This window comes from Thunnus albacares, chromosome 6, assembly GCF_914725855.1.
Source record: "Thunnus albacares chromosome 6, fThuAlb1.1, whole genome shotgun sequence".
Lineage (NCBI taxonomy): Eukaryota > Metazoa > Chordata > Actinopteri > Scombriformes > Scombridae > Thunnus > Thunnus albacares.
The window spans coordinates 11,574,514-11,593,736 of NC_058111.1; the positions used below are offsets into that span (position 1 = coordinate 11,574,514).

General features: G+C 38.8%; 2 protein-coding genes across 4 annotated transcripts; both read left to right on the top strand.

Moving 5' to 3' along the window:
* Positions 1 to 997: 997 nt before the first annotated feature.
* On the top strand, positions 998 to 2,147 carry LOC122984575 (odorant receptor 131-2-like). Its single transcript, XM_044355117.1, has one exon. The coding sequence runs from the start codon at positions 1,162 to 1,164 to the stop codon at positions 2,122 to 2,124; it is 963 nt and encodes a 320-aa protein (XP_044211052.1). The 5' UTR covers positions 998 to 1,161; the 3' UTR covers positions 2,125 to 2,147.
* Positions 2,148 to 3,799: 1,652 nt separating this feature from the next.
* Positions 3,800 to 15,945, top strand: p4ha3 (prolyl 4-hydroxylase, alpha polypeptide III). Of its 3 annotated transcripts, XM_044355204.1 has the most exons (14): positions 3,800 to 4,016; positions 4,133 to 4,250; positions 5,011 to 5,165; positions 5,282 to 5,505; positions 7,680 to 7,829; positions 7,913 to 7,964; positions 8,078 to 8,241; positions 9,390 to 9,566; positions 11,974 to 12,038; positions 12,308 to 12,467; positions 12,565 to 12,627; positions 13,126 to 13,194; positions 13,708 to 13,804; positions 15,206 to 15,945. In XM_044355204.1, exons 2-14 carry the CDS (start codon positions 4,138 to 4,140, stop codon positions 15,274 to 15,276), a joined length of 1,560 nt encoding a protein of 519 aa, XP_044211139.1. In that variant the 5' UTR covers positions 3,800 to 4,016; positions 4,133 to 4,137; the 3' UTR covers positions 15,277 to 15,945. The 3 variants fall into 3 exon arrangements, with proteins under 3 accessions (XP_044211139.1, XP_044211138.1, XP_044211140.1); XM_044355203.1 differs by having other exon boundaries at positions 3,800 to 4,250; XM_044355205.1 differs by lacking the exon at positions 4,133 to 4,250 and having other exon boundaries at positions 3,801 to 4,016; positions 15,206 to 15,944.
* The last annotated feature ends 3,278 nt before the right edge of the window (positions 15,946 to 19,223 follow it).

Below are 19,223 nucleotides of genomic sequence, written 5' to 3' on the forward strand. Positions count from 1 at the left end.
AAAATGTTGTCTCCTCTTGTTAGGAAATCAACATGCTGGTGAAGTTTTGGGAGGAAAGTCATGTTCATTCATTCATTGACATACCTACAGTAATATGACTAATAATGACAATAGTAGTAGTAGACATGGGACATGTGGATTGTCAGTGATAATTTGATTATTGGATTATTGTAATCGATGCATTGTGTAAGCAGCATTTTAATGTTGCAGCTGGTCAAGCTGCAACTAGATTTAACTACTTCATACACTTTTCTTTGCTTTAATCGATAAAATGCATATTTTATAACCACATCATTTTTTTGTGTGTATAATCTGAATATGCAAAGTAACTACCGGTAGCATCAAATAAAATTGCTCAAGCCATGGTGCAAAGAATACACTGTGATTGTGCATGAATATGGGATTATTAGATGTAAGAAAAAAAATAAATATGAGAAATAAAGCTTTTGCCTGGGTTTTTGTTCCTGGTTCTTACTGTTTGCTGGTCAGTGGAACGTCACTTGGAAGATTTTTCATTGTTGTACTCAAATGGAAAATGTTCTTTTTTGTATCATTCTTATGCTATACATCATTGACTTGACTGCCTGTTTGATTGTCTGGTAAACCACATCAATAATGTCTCTACATGTACTACACATTAGCTTCATTATTAACCCATTAGCCCCATCTCCCTACTGAAATGTGTTGCTAATGAGAAAAATAATGCTTCATGACGATAGCATGGAATTAATGTATCTCTGGAGGAATCATGCCTGAATCAAACATACAGGAACCAGACTAAACACATCAGATAAGGGGAGGATCATCCCAGAGATGTTTCTCGTTGAAGAAACATTGTATGATAAGTATAAAGCTCGGTCAGTTCATCTTCTTAGGTGAGTGATCATTAATTCTGAATGTGGAAATGTATAAATTGTTAAAAGTGCAAATAGTCTCTTTAAAAGGGTTAATGAGGAAAGACGAGGTATTTTTTCTTGACAAAATTGGTGTTTGTCTCTCAATTGTTAAGCATTTATAGACAGTATGCTGCTCTTTAATCTGTATTTTAATCCTATTTAGATAATAAGTGTGTATTTATTTTAAATTTCTCAGTATGTACAAAGGCCTTTAAGTGATTTCTCTCTTTAACAGGTTTGCTCCAGTCCACATGCACATGAAAAAATGCAGAATCTGACTGAATTTCCACTCAATGCAACATCCCACAAAAGCCTGTCTGTGATAATCAAAGTGTGTGTGGTTATCCCCTTCTTCTGCGTCTTCCTCTGCTGCATTGTCCTCATGCTTCACATCTTTGCATCTCACAGGCAGTTTCTGGACACCTCACGCTACATCCTGTTTGCCTACATGCTAGTCAATGACACCCTTCAGCTCCTGTCCTCTGTCTTGCTCTTCCTCTTTGTCATGGGCAAGGTAAAATTTGCCATTGTCTACTGTGTTCCTCTGCTGTTCATATCCACAGTCACTTTCCAGAACACATCCTTAATCCTGGCCACCATGTCACTGGAGCGATACGTTGCCATCATCTATCCTCTCCAGTGCCCGGCCACCTGGCGCTCAGACCGCATCTGGATCATTATACTGTCTCTGTGGCTCATCAGCTGTATCTCCCCTGTCATTGACCACTCCATCGGGAAACGTTACCCTGCTGTGGATGCCTTCTCTACCCCTGTGCTTTGTAAACCTGTCGTCATCAACTTATCTCCAATCCAGACATTAATCAAAGTTGCTGTGAGTGTGCTCTTCTTTGCAGTTGTGGCTGTCATCATCCTCTTCACATACATGAGAATCCTGTTGGAAACCAGGAAGATGAGACAAGACCGAGTGTCTGTGAGCAAAGCCATGCACACTGTGCTGCTGCACGGCTTTCAGCTATTGCTGTGCATGTTGGCCTACACTCTCCCCATCACTGAAACTCTCATAGTGCTGCATGCCAACTGGCTACCAGAAGACATCGCCTTTTTCAATTACTTCTGTTTCATCCTCATTCCACGCTTTCTCAGCCCGCTCATCTACGGTTTTCGGGATCAGAGTCTCAGGGTCTACATTGGGAAAACTTTCCTCTGCTGCACAAACAAGGTCAAACCACGTGTCAGAGGCAAACCGCAGGACTGCTTTTTAAACTGACTGATTTAGTTTTGACACAGCTCTTAAATAAAATATACAAATGAAAAAAAGACATATTTGTCATGTTTAAAATATTTTCTTTATATAGAAATACAACAAATGATTTTCATTGTAATCTGAAGATTTACAAACTATAAAACATTTATAAATGCTGAAAAAAAATCAAAAACTCTAAACAAGAATTTCTCATTAATAGAATAAAACTCTTTTAACCGCTGCTGCCCTCAGAAAGCAATCATAACCCCTTTCTTTTATTTACACATTGGCACCGTTTTTAGAGACAAGTTCAACAGTTTTATAGATCTACCTCAGTTAAATATAAACCAGGCCATGACTGTACATCTGACCCAGTATCATCAATAAGGAGAGAGTTAATTCAAGGTGCTCTACAGTAAAGTTTAGATTCAGTCTCCAATTCTGGCTGCAGTGCTGATCACACAAGATTTATGATGAACTGTGTGACTGAGTTGCAGGGAGGCTGACTCAAAATGCTTCTGGCCTTCTGCCACTTACCTTTATTAGGCTCTATATGTACAAATATTTAAAAGACAAAAACTCAGAAATCAGACAATCTGTGCTTTGTATTTCAAGCCCTACTTGCAGATAAGCATTGTAATATTTGGATGTAAATCATGTATGAATTGAATGTGTATACATAAGTTATCATATTTGATTTTTGTCAGACTGTGTTACAGGTCTCATGGGTTAAATATCTCAACCATAAGAAATAATTAAAACAATCCTGTAAGGCGTTGTCACCCTTGGGGACCCAAATATTCAAATTATGTGTGAAAATGTGTACTTTCTTTGTCATAATTTAACTATGAATTTGAATAATACCATTTCTGTACAGTTTTTATATTTGCACTTTCTATGACAGGGAAACTATACAGAACAGATATCAATATACTACATAATTATTCTTTGATTGTACTTTTTTATGCATGCATGTCATACACTTAGTTATAAAATGATGCATTTATTTGTTTTGGGGGAAAATAATAATTTTAAGAAGTTGTTCCTCATAAATTCATCGTATGCTGGTTTCTTGTGTTATTTTCCAGCAAAATTAAATTACTAATGCCACTATTTATTTTTATATTTAAGTTAGCTTATTTTGTGATAATAATTTAGCTTTTTTTTTTTTTTTTTTTTTTTTTTACTCAGCCCATCATTTTTGTTTTTTCTGATTTATAGTAAGTGGCTGCTGTACCACTGTGTAATTTCCATTTGGGATTAATAAAGTACTCTATCTATCTTTTACTTCATCTATCTATCTACTACTGTTTAAATAGCACATATAATAATATGAAATAACACTATATAGCGATAATTTACTGCTCTCTCTCTTTCTCACTCAAATGCTGAAATATCTGAACTGTGCAGTTTTATTACTGCAGCTTGTTGTGCATAACATCAACCTGCAGGTGTCGCTACAACTCCAAACTCAATACCAATATGCACAAGTATTTGATTAAAGATTTAATATGAAATACACATAATATTTAGCCTAATTTTAAAAAACAAAACTTTTTTTTTTTAAAGTAAATGAATGATGATACCGTGGTATAATTAATTTGCATGCAGCCAAGCACAAACTGAACGTGCAGCTGGTTTAATCACAAACTGGCGCTGGACACAAACTCATTAAACTTTTACGCAGCCTATTTTTGTGATTATTGAGCTAATAAAGCTGTCACGTGCGCGCGGTAATGTGAAAGTGCTTGTGCTTTGAATGCAGGCTGCAGGTCTGTCCCATGAACAGAAAGCTGATCTCAGACCTGAAGGAGATCCCAGAGAGGACTGTAGAGGCACGTTTGTGAATCAGGGGAGAGCCAGGAGGCGCAAACCCTGAAGATCCTCAGTGCTGTTCAGTACACTGAGAGGAAACAGTCAGTAGCTGCTGGAGTAGCGCCAGCCTTATTCTCTGCCTTGGAGATGAAGTGCATTGCATGTGTTTACATAAATTGGGGTCTCCTGGCTTCAGCTGTGATCCCCGTTTCTGTAGGTGAAATGTATACGTCGCTGCTGAACGTAAAGCAGGCGATCAGTGTTGAACGGAAGCTGATCAATTACTTGAGAACTTATATTGACCACGAGGTGGAGAGACTGGAGGACATCAAACGGTGAGTGACAGGCATGCAGAGATTTTTGATAAGAGATAGCATTCCTTGTCATTTGCATGCCAGAAGTGTAAATAATCAGTCTAGTAGTGTCAAAGCGCCAGAAACAGCCTTGTACCTCTCTGTAGGGAAACAGTCTATGGAGAAATAAAGGAAAAATCCACACTAATCCACAGCTTTGTTTTAGTTGGAGAAAAACTTGAATCTCTCCTAATAGCAGAGACACAAGACCAATCGGTGACAAATCCTGGAGTAGTTTCACAGACAGTGAATAATAATGGAACAAGCTTTTAGAAATGATGATGACAGCACATGTGGAGGTTTTAACAGGATGTGGTCACATTTTCTGATTCACAGCTGGGAGTCCTGCATCCAAATCAAATAGTAAACCTCATTTGGATCTCATTTTTCTGACACAGAAATGACAAACATCATTAGCTCATATTTGACTTATACTGTCAAAACCTATTGGGATAATATTAACTAGAAGGAAAATGAAATGTTAGGTTTTACAAGCGGTACATTCCTCCAGTCAGAAACCTCCATTAAACTAGAATCAAGATGACTGAAGGGGAACAAGTCTTGAAACTTTAATATAAATTGGTGGGTCACTCCCTACCAATTTATATTTATATGAGCCCTTTTGATCATGCAAGTTAAAACAGTAATTGATCAGCCTTTATTCATCTGCCCCGACATAATGATGATGATGATGATAGCGGCTTCCTGCAGGTTAGTCACAGTCTCTGTTCTTTCCCTACAGTTTTTATGCCAAAGTGTCTGACCTGCACGCTCAAGTTTACAAAGGTCCTGCAGCTGCGATGGCGAACCCGCTGGTGGCATTCACTCTGATCAAGCGCCTGCACTCAGAGTGGCTGAACGTCGTCTACAGCAACGAAGCCATGGAGAACACACAAGGTTGGCTTCTTTACAGACACATCTGGTGGTGATAACTAAGCGCCTTCCACCCACTTCTCTGCTGTCACCACCCAACCCCCGCCCCCCGTTCACCTTTTGGCCTTTCTGCTGTCCAGCCCTCAGGTCCAGTTACGAGGAGGAAGAGGCCGGTCTGCCCAAACTGGAAGACCTCCAGGGGGCCGCTAAGGGGCTGATGAGACTACAGGATGTGTATGCTCTCCAAGTTGCGAGTCTGGCAAGAGGTCGATTCCAGAGGGTCACTAATGGCAAACCTATTGATATCTGCATACCTGCAGTGTCTGTCCCACTATCTGGTGATGACTGCTTTTTGGTTGGAAAGGTACAGCATGCATGACTTTCCTTTATATGGCAAAGAAGTGTGATGGGAGTGTTGAAAGAAGTCTGTTATCTTTCTGTAAAATAAGCTATGAGTGCTCATGTGAGGTAATGAAATGGAGAGATTTTTGGAGGATGCGGTGAAAATTTCCATCCCTGATTAACGTCTCATTCCAAAGGTCTGCAAAATAGTTTTAGTCCAAACCTGTCAGTCATTGTGTGGTGGGACAGTCAGCCTGGAAAAAGTGGAATTCTTCCCATTACGTGCCTGGGAATAATTTTAATATGAAGATGAATATAATATTATACAAATATGAAAGAAAGAAAAATAAAGATTTCCCCACAATAAGTTCCACTGTTTATGTACAGTGGTGATGTGTAAGGGCAGGGCACTGTGTGGGAGAGACATCCTCCTGTATGGAAAAGACATTATCTCACGCAGCAGAAGTCTAGAAGTGTTTGGAGCAAAAGAGCAGAGCTTGCCTTCACTTGTTCAGAGGCTGAGATTATCTGAGGCATTCTGTAAACAGAGATGCTTAGTTTAAGGGTGCTGTCAGCCTACACATGCTTTTATATGGCTGTTAAACTGTCCTTCAAAACAAACAGAACGTTGTAGCTGGTCAGTTGCTTTAGGAGAAAGTTAAAAAGATGTTTGAATTGTTGGAGGGAACCATCCTCTTACCACTGATGCTTCATTTAGGCAATAAAAAGCTCTGCAGACTATTTTGTCTTTTTTCCTATTAAACTATTTTTAAAAATTCATTGGCTCTTTAGGCTATTGCCGTAGCTCACAAATTATGGGGTGTAATGTTGTGAACTGGTTGTAAACTCATGGCAGGGAAGATAAGTCGAAGTCAGTGTGTCTGATTAGTTGAGTTGAGCTTGTGTGTGTTTGTGTGCTGTCTGGAGGGATTGTGGCTGTAATCTGTGATGGGAGGAGCCCAATGCCACCTTGTCTCTACAGTATGTGGGTGCTGTCAGTCCTTTTCTCAACACCTACTTAATCAAGTCCTGCATGTCAGTTCCAAGCTGGGTTTGAGACCATGTTTGCAAGTCTGAGACAGAACAGTGTTCATAACTTTTTAAATGTATAAATAATGCTTAAGGTGTTTCTTAAGGATCAACAGACATGTCGCTCCATTCACTGAGATGGCTTGATATCAAATCTCAATATTGTGATGTACTGAAAGCTGACATCAAATGTTTGGTCAGATTTATAATCATGTTGACTTCTATGATCAGAAAGTTCTTGCACAGCTGCTTGTGTTTAAACATGTATTTATGGAGTTTAACTCATTTTGTTGAATAGAAACTGGGTTTTGGAAAAAAAAAATTTCCCCTTTATCATTTCCGAATGATACTGGGCCATCTGGACAGTCTATGTTTCATCAACTTTAGGAAAAGGTCAAATATGAATGGAAATAGTACTTTAGGGTGTTTTCAAACCGCTTGTGCGTTTTCTCCAGTCTGAGTCAGTGGATGAGTTGTTAAACTTGGTTCATTTTATTCCAAGCAAACCAAAATGCATCAGTAAAAGCAAGATGAGAACATTCTTTCCTCTCATTGGTCAAATGTGTGTGGTGAAGGAGTGAGAACATAAACACAGAGAAATTCCTGCAGAAGCTCCTACGAGCCCAAATTGTACTTTGTTGTTAGTCCAGGTGTAATCTCTAAATTTGAAAATGCATGAAGATGGACTAGACTGAGAAACAAAGCCAGATGTCAAAACCCCTAAATGGATGAGACTAAAGCAGCCATGATAGTCAATTAATTGATTAGCTCATCAAAAGAAAATTCATCTGCAACTATTTAGATAATAGATAGATAGTTTGAAGACGTCACTTTAGGCTCTGGAGAAACTGTGAGCGTCCTTCAAGACTGACATTGTTATAGACTAAACTATTATTCAAGAAAATAATTTGGCAGATTAATAAATAAATAAGATAACTGTTGCAGCCTCTAGATAAGACCAAGAAAAGTCAAAACGGGCAGAAGATCAAGGTGGTATTCAACCATTATGGCAATCCAGCTCACATTTAGTCCTCTAGTAACAGAACACACCAGAGCGTGCCAACACTTAGCTGCCATCTGAATGAGTGGGATGGCTATCAGGGACAAATACCATTTAAACTGCCAAATATCAGTAATTAAAAGTAACCCAGGTGTCACTTTTCACAGGTGGCCTATGAGCAGGAAGACTATTACCACTCAGTGCAGTGGATGGAGGAGTCGGTGCGTCTCTTCAGGGGAACAAGAGGAGAGTGGAGCCCTGAGAATGAGGGGACTTTAGAGGACGCTCTGGATCACCTGGCTTTCTCTCACTTTAAAGTCAGTGAAAGACCTCGAGAAAAACAAGCACTTGTAAAATGTTTGATGAATTGCACTGCTCTAAATTCCTCTCATTGTTTCAGACAGGAAACGTCTCCTATGCTCTTAGTCTGTCTCAGGAGTTACTGCATCACGGTAATTTTTTTTTTTGTCTCTGTCATATATATACAACTCTCTTCACTGCTGGTACCTCATAAAGAAACATGTCCTGTAATGTATTATTATTCTACTTATGTGTTTCTTCTCAGATCCAATGAATGGAAGAGTTTTGCAGAACGTTGAGAAATACGAGAAGCTGCTGGTTACGATTCCACCCAAATCAATCAGGAGTGATGGGTTGAGGAGACCTACTTCCAATTATTTAAGGACCAGGGACACTTATGAGAGACTCTGCCAGACCCAAGGCTCTCAGGTATTTTCCACCATTAATCATTCTGTGCACGCACTGTGTATCAAGAAAATATCCGGGCAGGTTAATACGACCACTAGAGTAATCTTAATTGTATAATACTAACCACATGTGAACAAGAATGCTGCTTTTTCAATGCAAGTTTATTCCACCAGGCACATATAAACATTTTCAATTGTTTTTCAGTTTGGAAAAAGTTGTTATTTACAGTTTAGCCAACGGTAAGTTAAATGTAGAAAGAGGATGTTACATAAGCAGTTTCAGAGCAGAGCAGGAGTATATTCTTTCATTTAAATCATATTCAGTTAGTTCTCTTGTTTCAACCTGTATCCAAGAATTTACCCAGAAACAAGTTTGTGATTGAACTTTTCTCTGCCTTGTCAAGACTTGTAAAACAATTTCAAAGTTGCATTTTCCTTTAAAGGGGACTTATCATGCTTCTTGGGTTTTTCTGTCATTTATATTCTGTCTATGTTAAACTTAGTTAATGTTCTAAAACTTGAGGTGAATGTATGTAAAAATGCCACCTTCAAGTCAAAAGCCTAGGCTTCAACCTGATCTCAATGCTGATCCATTAAACTGACATCAGATTGTTTACACATGCCCATAAATGGCCGTCTGTTCAGCAGTCCTTGCTGCTAAGATTGTCCTATGGCCTATTTGTCCACTCGCATATTTCAGATCAGATTCAGGCTTGAACATCTACAGATGTATTTGAGAAGTTTATAGTTTCTCCTGTAAAGTAAAAGGAAAAAGAAGCAAAATCAGACTACTTCTGTTTGCTTATGTAGCCTCTGGAACTAGCGGAAATCTGCTGAGAGGCAGCTTCTGGGATCTGGCCAATCAGAACAGAGTAGGCTCATTGGGAGGGGAGCCTTAAAGAGAGAGGAGCTAAAATGGCCTGTTTCAGACAGAGGCTGAACTGAGGGGCTGTATAAAGGGCCATTATAAGACAAATAAGGAGTTTTTTGAACTGTAAATAATGCAAATATATTCCAGTAAAGCCCCACAATAAAAAGACCTGGAAATATGCATGATACGTCCCCTTTAAGCTTACATGGTGAGAGAAAAATTGTTTGTTGATGAAAAAGAAAAACAATTCTTGATTTGACCTTGTTAATTGACTTCAGAATCATGTTTCTTTCTAACAGCCAATGCATTTTAAAAACCCCAGACTATTCTGCGACTATTTCAACAATGGCAGTCCTGGGCTGCTACTGCAGCCAGTAAGACGTGAAGTACTGAGCCTGCAGCCTTATGTGGTTCTGTATCACGATTTCATCACTGACAAAGAGGCTGAAGATGTCAAGAGAGTCGCTCAGCCAGGAGTAAGTGCCAGCAGTGTGCATGTTTCTCATCACTTGTGGATAAACCACAAAACATTTGTCTCCAATATATCAGCTTTTGAGGAATTAAGACATAGAGCCACATCTTTACAATTAACACCAAGCATTTTTTTAGTTTATCCAATTAGATCATCCAATGGCTGTGCTATTTTTTTCCACATGGGACTCACAAAAACAGGAAGAGTTTAAGAGAGTCTGTTAAAGTTTATTGAAATCAACAAATACATGAACTGTAATGTTTTGCCGTTGCCATGTGAAAATCTGGTACCTCAAAGAAGTTACACAGTGTTTTTGTGATTCTAAAATTGAAGACAGTCAATTATTTTCTTATCGACTGATAGGAGGGATATACTAGAAATATATTGTCTCTATGGCTTTTTAAGCAGAAACTAGCCTATGTTGGTGTTGCCACTGCTCTATTACTGTTATACATTTTCCTACACATTTCTATTTCTCTTTCAGCCTCCTGGACATCTTCCAAGTTGTTAGTTTTCCATTAGAGATAAAGATCATATTAGCAGCCTGTGACCATGACTTTAAAATTGTCTTTTCACTTGTAATGCAATCTTTAATAGGCATATTTGCAATTGCCTTTATAAACTAGTTCATCCTAGACGGCCTTCAAGATGGCTTACAGCTTGAATGCAAATGCTGGCAAGAACTGTGCATTCATAGGAAAACAGCAACTTATTTTGTCTGACCAATACTCACATTTTCATCAGTGTCACTGTTTCTAAAGTTTTCTTGCTCTTGGACAATGAGCAGTGTAGAGCTTTTTCTTTCACTGCAGAAAAACAAGTTCGCTTAATGAGATTTTGTTGTCACTGTCCAGTGCGGCATTTAAATGTTTGAGAAGTTGTGAACAATGTTTTCCTCTGGGTCATTTAGTCTCTCTTGTTGCAACAAGCACACTGAAAAGGAAACTGATCTTGAAGTCAGGAGGCAACATTTAACTACAAGTGCATGACTCAAGATTGAATTTATGTTTGTTTTATTAAGAGGAAGAGTGTTCATGATAAAAACATTTCCTGCAAATATGCATTATTACTTAGTTATCCAGTCTTGCTGTGGGGCTCTCTGGCTGCTGGAGTCTAAGCCAACCGTGTACCTTTTCCTGCTGGAAAGATCCTGGAAAGACCCTGTGGAGGAAGAGTTGGTCCGTTTCCCAGCCTTTAGTAAGGCTTTAAGGAATGAGGGATATATCACTCTGAAAACTTGGCTGAGTGCCTCAAAGTGTCTACCAGATCCTGCTGAGCTCTACAGGCACACTCTCATATTGCATCAGTATCTATCCAACAGTAACTATCAATATTCTGCTCATCTAAATGAAAGCTACAGAGCATTGTCCTCAGAGCTTCTTACAGTATGCTGACTCAGTTCCTTTAGGAAATATTTGGTGGGCTAGCTCAATTGGTGCCCTATAGTTTCTGTGAGGTTTTGGCATTATTCAATGAGTTTTCCATCCTTTGCTCAGATGGAAACCCTTGTGCTTATTTCATCATTATGTCAGCTTGTGGGTTGATTGAAAACAGGCCCAGAGTACGGTATTAGTTTGGAGCAGTGAGCAGCATTCGTTAACCATGACCACGGTTTACACTTTGTTCTCTCTGGATCGCAGTTCCTTATTTGGACCGCCTGGGATCCAGCAAGAACACAGATCCGTTGTTTTGAGCAGAGAATAGGTTTTCTTGGTGATGAATTGATGGGTGAAATGATAAGTTAGTAGTTTTATAGTATTTTCCTTCTTTTGAAATGGTTTGTGCCTGTAATGACATCATTTTGTGTAGTTTGATCTGCAAAATCCATCAGAAATATCACTTTACCAGATTTCTGCTTTAGAGCATTGTACCAGTTTTTGTACCCACTGCAAACTGAAAAACACGTTTAAATTAAATGAACAGAACGCAGTGTGACGAATCTGCAGTTTAAATAAATCACAGAGGCTCAGTTTTAAGGGCGGTCCGAAACATCTGGACTTCCCCAGACTGCTTTCCAAACTCAGACTTCGAGGTAAACTTTGACATGCCTGTGTGTTGGTGAAGTCAGTGAAGGCACTTATGCACATTTTTGCATCCTTATTGATTTTCAGTCAAGAATTAACATTCACTCACACACTCGTATCTCCTCTCCCCAAGACTGGGCACACAAGATGAAAAAGGAATGCAATTCCATCATTGTGGCAGCTTTTGAAACTGTTTTTGCCAATTTTTGAATCTGCATTCTTGATTTTGCTCTTATCTGGTCTCGGTTTTGCATTTTTGAAATGCCACTGGGTCAAGTGTTCATGCTGTTAATCACATTTTGTCAGGGATTGCAGCTGGACATCAAAGCTTGGCTGCTCTAACAATCACAATCACGAAATGTTTTGTTTTCTGTCTTTGCTCACAAGTTGAGAAGATCTGTTGTGGCAGCTGGAGAGAAACAAGCAACAGCAGAATATCGCATCAGCAAGAGGTACTAAAGTTTATGACATGTTGTTTATTATCAGTCATTTAAATTGTACATCTTTCTGCAGTCAATTAAAATACATTTGTTGGAGCAGTAGAACAATTTATGGCATGTATCAGCTGTAATTTGTAAATAATAAACCACAAATAATTGCCAGTTTCTGTCCATAAAATAGAGAATGCTTATACTCAATCCAAATCAAAAGAGGAAAGTTAAATGCCTAAATGATTACCAGGATTTTGATAGATATGATTAACAATATGTCTTACTTCTAGTGCATGGCTGAACGTCTCAGCTCACTCCATTGTTGAGAAGCTGGACCAGAGGATCTCCATGCTCACAGGTCTGAATGTGAAGCATCCATATGGCGAGTACCTCCAAGTGGTGAATTATGGGATTGGTGGCCATTATGAACCTCACTTTGACCACGCTACCGTAAGTTACAGACTTGTTTATAGGTTCTAATACTCGATTAATGTATATTTTACATTTTTTATCCGTATACCAACTTTTTACATTTTCATGCAACCAGTCACCTTCGAGTCCTGTGTACAAGCTGAAAACCGGGAACCGAGTGGCAACCTTCATGATATATGTGAGTGAAGTATTCATCTAACCCTCTTATGACTCTCTATGGTCCAGATAGCTGCCAGAGCTTCTTGGGCAGATTCCTGTTGGCTGTCCCAAGTCTAAATTAAAAAAGAGGTCAAGCTTTTGCCACGAGTACTGCAAGACTTTGGAACAACCTGCCGTAAGAGCTCAGACAAGATCTGACCTTACCTCAGAAATACGCTTTTAAAATTTTAAATTATACTTTTATAGATATTCTGTCATGCAATAAACTTAAATCAGATGTCTCCAACCTCCATTATACAATTTACTTAAGTATTCCTGCCCTATTTCTTTGCTTTGTAACTGTGTTTTAAAAACATTTTATTGTTATCAAAATTAATCCACAGCGAAAGTTTGAATGAAAGTGGTTATAAAGGTTTTCGTGAGACTCTGAAAACAGTGTGGCAGACAGAAAGTGGCTTTTCATAACATGAGCGCATAAACACAAGACACAATTCTGAAGGAATGTCCTTTTCCACAGCTCAGCTCTGTCGAGGCAGGTGGGTCCACAGCCTTTATCTACGCCAACTTCAGTGTTCCTGTCGTGGAGGTAAACACACTGCGAATGTCTCAGATGAGCTAAAAGTAGCCTCTTTTTATCTGTATGTCATTTTTGCCTGAAACTAGAGCATTTTCAACTCACTCTGCACCTCACCCGCATTCTCTGGCACAGCTGTCAAAATGCTAAAAGGTCAGATCATAGCAACAACAGCCATGAGATTTCTTACCACAATACTGCTATTGTATGGTTGAGCCTCTGTGGAGGTTGAGGCTGTTTTTGGATTGATGAATGAGCTGCTGTGGAAGATTTACAGTACCAGGCCATCCCTGTGGTTTAACCTTTCTCATTTCATTTTACTGAGATCTCATTTCCTGTCTGGGCAGCAAGAAAATAACTGAACCTCATAAACTGATAGGATGACCAATAAAATAATATAACTGCAAGAGTGCTTGTTCTTGGCTCCTATTTCCTAATATTTGTCACATATGTTTAGTTAGAACACAGCTTTAATTGAGAAGTTTAGACCAAAAAACATTTCTAACTTCTTTTTTTTTATCACAGAAAGCTGCCATCTTCTGGTGGAATCTCCATAGAAATGGTGAAGGGGATGTAGACACCCTGCATGCTGGCTGCCCTGTGCTTATTGGGGACAAATGGGGTAAGAGTCAGTATATTCAGTGTATGATGTAATTATGCTGCCAACAGAGCCAAAAAGTGATGTGAATATGGAAATATAGCAAATTACAGGAATTAGTCAGACTCCTTGCTGTCTGTTTTAAAACGTTAATCTTCTTGCATCATTATCATGGTCTGTCTCTCATAACAGTTATCCAGTGTTCAGCATTCATATTGTACAGGAGCCCATCTATGAGAGCTAGGGCACATCTGTGCTGCATTATGCATTTAGAGATGTTACAGAGTGCAGTTCAGACACCGAGCACTGATCTTGGGAGCTAAATGTCTGCTGCCTGTTGGCAGCTGAAATGTGTGTTAGTTAAACTAACAGAAGGATATTAATCACAAATAAGCTGCAGAAGCATTTCCTGTTTCATTAAACTGATTGTTATCAGAAATTAGATATTAAGGCTATAACATAAAAAATGTAGTTCTCAAGCTGAATTATTCAAAGGCTTAAAAGAAGCTCAAACAAGAATAATTTTAATTTGTACTGTTGTTTTTAGGCATCCTAGCAGCATGGCTCTAGGGCTGGCAATGTCGGTCTGTCGGTCAATCGGTCCACCACTTTGATCCAGACTGAAATATCTCAAGCAGCTATCAGATGAATTTCCATGAAATTTTGTACAGACATTCCATGTGTTCAGAATATGTATCCTATTGACCTGGGTGACCATCTGACATTCCCTTCAGTGCTAACGTGAGGTTGACGTAGTTGTTTTTAGTGAAATATCTCGACCATTACTGGATGGATTTCCATGGCATTTGGTGCAGATTTTGATGGTGCCCCAACAGTGAATCTTAATGACTTTGGTGATCCCCTGACCTTTCCTCTAGCACCACCAACAGGTCAAATATTTCACTTATCTAATGAAGTATCTCAGCACACAGACATTCATAGTTCTCAGTATCCTACTGAGTGGGGATCCCTTGACTTTTCCTCTAGAACCACCATGAGGTTGACGTTTATGGTTAGGAGTGAAAAGTCTCAACAACTGTTGGATGGATTGCCATGAAATTTGGCACATTATGTCCCCATCAGATTGTAATAACTTGATAATCTGACTTTTATAATGCCATCATAAGGTCAAAATTTCAATTTTTTCAATAAAGTTCTGACCAATCACTTGCAAAACTGACATTCTCATCAACCTCAACTTAACTATGTGTTTTGAGCTAATTATCAAATCAAAGCATGCTAACATGCTAAACTAAGATGGTGAAAATGGTAAACATTATACCATCAATCATTTCTGTTATTAGCATTTAGCTCAAAACACCTCTGTTCCTATGCACAGCCTCACAGAGTTGCTAGTGTGTCTGTAGACTCTTAGTCTTGTTATGGAGCATATTTGAACTGTTTCCAAATGTCTGTATGTTTCAGTGGCAAACAAATGGATCCATGAGTACGGCCAAGAGTTCCAACATCGTTGCAGCCTGAATCCTGAAGAGTGAGAGGGGTGGAGCGTTAGCTGGGCCCCTTGGAGTACAAGAGCCAGCCTCTACAATTGCAAGGCACACTTGCAGGCGGAGAGAAGGAGGCAGCCAGAAAGTGAGCACACAGGCAGGGGAGGTGAGAGCTGTTGAGGGGCAGCCTGCATCTGTGATTGGAGACCCGGGCCCCAGGGAGCCTGGAGCATGGAGCATACAGCTGACACTGCTGCAGTGGACATGGATAGCGCAAGGCTGAGCTGCGTTTTGGAAGGTGGGGTGGAGGAGGAGTGGGGCAGTTGGCAATCAGCCCCAAGAGGCCAAATGCTCTCTTGCTCTTACTGGCCAGTTCCTGTGGATGGAGAGAGGCCTCTGCCTTTGCACACTGTGCTGGTTTCAGTTAACTGTGCAGGGCTGTTTGCCTCCTGCCCACAGTTTGCTTACAAACTGGCATCTTATGCAGCAGTTTTTCTACACAGGCCCTCTCAGGGTCTGTCAATATAAATGTTCAACACAGCTGAACTTTGTTCAGACTCTCAGAACTTTATTTAAAATGTGTGGATGCCAAAGTTTACAGAGATACCTAATGTGCCTGGCTGAGCCACAGTGAAATGTATATAAAATGATGCACAAGGCAACTGGAAAATAAAAATAAATGCTGCTTTTGGATTTGAATACTGATCAACATATGTGTGATAATGCTGAAATAAGCAAAGAACATGTGACGTTGTTGTACAGAGTGGAAAAATTATTTTGTGACTTTAAGAGTAATATCTGTGTTCAAGGGGTTAAAGAAACAATGTTCAATGTACTATTTACATGTTTTCCTGTTTGGTTGGTACACTGCAGATTATCTAAAGAGATTTTAGTGCAAGTTCTTCTGTAATTGTTCATCTCAGACCTCAGGAGTGCAGTTCACACTGGTGCTATGAGTCAAAGGAACAAGTCAGTGTGAGTGTGGCTGTTTATACCCGGCTGACTGAACAATGTGGTCATCACTGTGGGAGACTGTTTCAATTTGGTTTGATGTAACTGACTGACGTAATGGAATAGATGAACTAGATCTGTCAGACGCTTATTGAGCTTCAGAGGCTAGCCCTCATTAATCATGCTCTGCACGCTAACTGATCTGGAACCCGTCTGCTTCATCTGATTCATGTCTGAACTCACACAACAAACTCTGTCTGCATACCACTCAGATATCTCAGATATCAGTGTCTAAGTAGGTCATAACCCATCTAAAAACCAAGTGAGGTGGGGCATGCACAGTATTAAAATTCACTTTTCTTTTTTTTGGGAATCCCTGCTGCTTGAGCAGCAGGAATAGGTGAGAATGAAAAATAAGGGACAGAGGGATAACACCTCACCTTGCCAAGAGTGATACTGTATACTATAAGTTTTTCTTTCCAGCTCACCAGAGTGTACACAAACACTCTCCATGCACTCTTACTCACAGAAAATATAAGAACAGGCCATATACTGGATACATGCTGCACATTCCTGGGTACACAGCAGGACTTGATTATTTTCCCTTGGAGTTGATGGATAGAACGGCTCTGCTTTGGCTGAAGCTCTTTCTACTAAGTTTCACTACAATATGAGGTTCATGTTATTAAAAACAGTGTTAAGTGTCTAATCAATTTAGATTAAAAGATTGGACACAATATTGTTTAATAAAAGGTTAATAACTACTGTGGTCATATTGATAGAAACACAAATTGTAGTTATGTATGTGTATAGTTATGTTTTATTTCCAATGCAAATCATCTGCAAATGTGTGTTTTCAGTTTGACTTGTGCAGTCTAATAAAAAACAAAATAAACTTCCTGGAAGGAACAGAGCTTTAAATAAATCTTTGCACTCTTCCTATACACCCTCAGTGGCCCTCTCTGTTACCATGATCACCACAACAAACATGGCTGCAGAAGGATTTGTTGCTATGCAGGAGAGAGATTTCACCACCAACATGTTTGACGACTACCTAAAGCATATATGAGTGTACCTTAGGTCCACCTCAGCACATTGTCAAGTACATATAATATTTCTGCACACTGGAAGACAGACTTTTCAACATTTTGGGAACCTTCCCAACATATTTACAGCTAGCTGATTACTTATAGAGTCAGTAAATGTACAGAACTGGCACTGACACTTAACAAACTGCACAGCAACAGCAAAAGAGTAAAACAGAAATGAAACACACAGGCTTAAGAAAGAGCAAATTACTACATAGTCCTATGGCACAGACTCTCCCAGTGACACATGACACTGAGGAATTTCATGAATTAATTTATTTTCATTTTCATTGAGTTACTGCCAGAAATTGTGGTTAAAGGAAAAATACATAACTTACAATAATCATACTAAATTTCTGAGATCATTTCAATTCATCAAACATTTCATTTCATGTTTTTTTTTTGTTACTGAATTTTTTGAATCGAAAGAGAAGAAGTATGCTGGCATCTAATACAATAAAAAAAAGTATGATCTGCTGTGAAGGGTTCAGTCCTTGCTCTCAAAAAGCTTTACAAAAAGCTCCTCCACAGGGACACCCAGAGCTCTTTGTTTTGTCTCAGAGGTCAGCAAGTAGTTCCTTACAGGCCTGCCAGATGCATAGTCGTTTAATTTAAGTATGAATGTCACGTAAATAAACTACATACATATACTGAATACATGTAGTTACATACAGATCAGTTAAACAAATGCATGGCAGCACTTTCAGAGAGTAAATAAACTACTAACCTTGGAAATCTTTGCTTTTATATACTGTAAGTTCTTGATAGAATCTTTTCTGGAGTCAATATCTTCCTACAAACATGTTTCTTTTATGTTCTTGTATAGACAATAGGACAATATGTATAAAATACACCCTGCATCTTAAAAATATTTCAAAGAATATACATAAAAATATCAGAGAAAAAGAGAAGAGGTTCATCAATGACTGTTGCTGATAGAGGAGGAAACAGAGAGGGCGTATACAACAGTAACTCAATTTTCTTTGTGACCTCATCAAGGGCAGTTCAGTTCATATTAGAGGCAGAGAGCACTGAGGAGAGCTGAGAGTGCATCTTCTCCAGTCTCTCTTTCAGTTTCAGCTTTCAGTTCATGATCTTCAAATCTGCATTATGCTGCACCTTCTGGACATTCATTCTGTTCCAGTACCACGTTGTCCCTTTTCTGATCAGCCAGCTCCTTTGCTTTGACCTTTTTCATTGGGATCCTGTCAAAAACACAAAAATTAACCTATCCCATACCAGTCCCGAGTTTCTCATTTATGAGGTCCTCCTTTACTAGGTTTCATATAATTTTGAATTGAACATCTCTGGGTTTTGTCTCATGGGTCAGCAAGCATAAATAAATAAATGTAGAAATACAGAAATAGCCTAAATAAAATATTATTTATGGAAATGTAGAAAATAAATCAACAATTATATATTAATTATGTCCTTTTTCATTACCATATGTGTTTATTTATTTATTTATTTATACTTAAGTCATTTTCGTCCTCCACAGTAGAGGGCGAGCTGTCAGCACAGACCACAGACTGTCCGTCAGTGAGCTGATGACAAGGTCAGTGCTTCCATCTGCTGGTGACATAAAAGAAAGCATGGATCTGTTATCAACCAATATGGATCACAATCTGTACTACCCTGACTTTTATAATTGTAATACATTTTAGGATGCAGTAGTGGAACCACACCAAGACAGCTGTCATATAAGTCCATTGGAAAAAATAAATAAATAAAGAGCCAACACACTTTTGAGTATTGCCTTCATGTTTGTTCAGACCTTAAAATTTAAATAAATTATATTATATTATATTATATTAACCATTTTGTACACCATGTATTGTAATCATTATATCTGTTTCCACGAGATTCGGGTCAATCAAAGTGATCACGGGCAACTATAGCCATTTCGAGTATTTTTAATCTCAGATATATTCACCTAAATATTGGTATCGTTGTTAT

Excerpts from the sequence above, each read along its gene's own strand:
- LOC122984575 (XM_044355117.1), top strand. The coding sequence starts at position 1,162 with ATGCAGAATCTGACTGAATTTCCACTCAATGCAACATCCCACAAAAGC.
- p4ha3 (XM_044355203.1), top strand. The coding sequence starts at position 4,063 with ATGAAGTGCATTGCATGTGTTTACATAAATTGGGGTCTCCTGGCTTCA. Across the intron at positions 12,039-12,307 it reads GAATATCGCATCAGCAAGAG|TGCATGGCTGAACGTCTCAG; the intron begins GTACTAAAGTTT and ends TCTTACTTCTAG. Across the intron at positions 12,628-13,125 it reads TGGCAACCTTCATGATATAT|CTCAGCTCTGTCGAGGCAGG; the intron begins GTGAGTGAAGTA and ends CCTTTTCCACAG.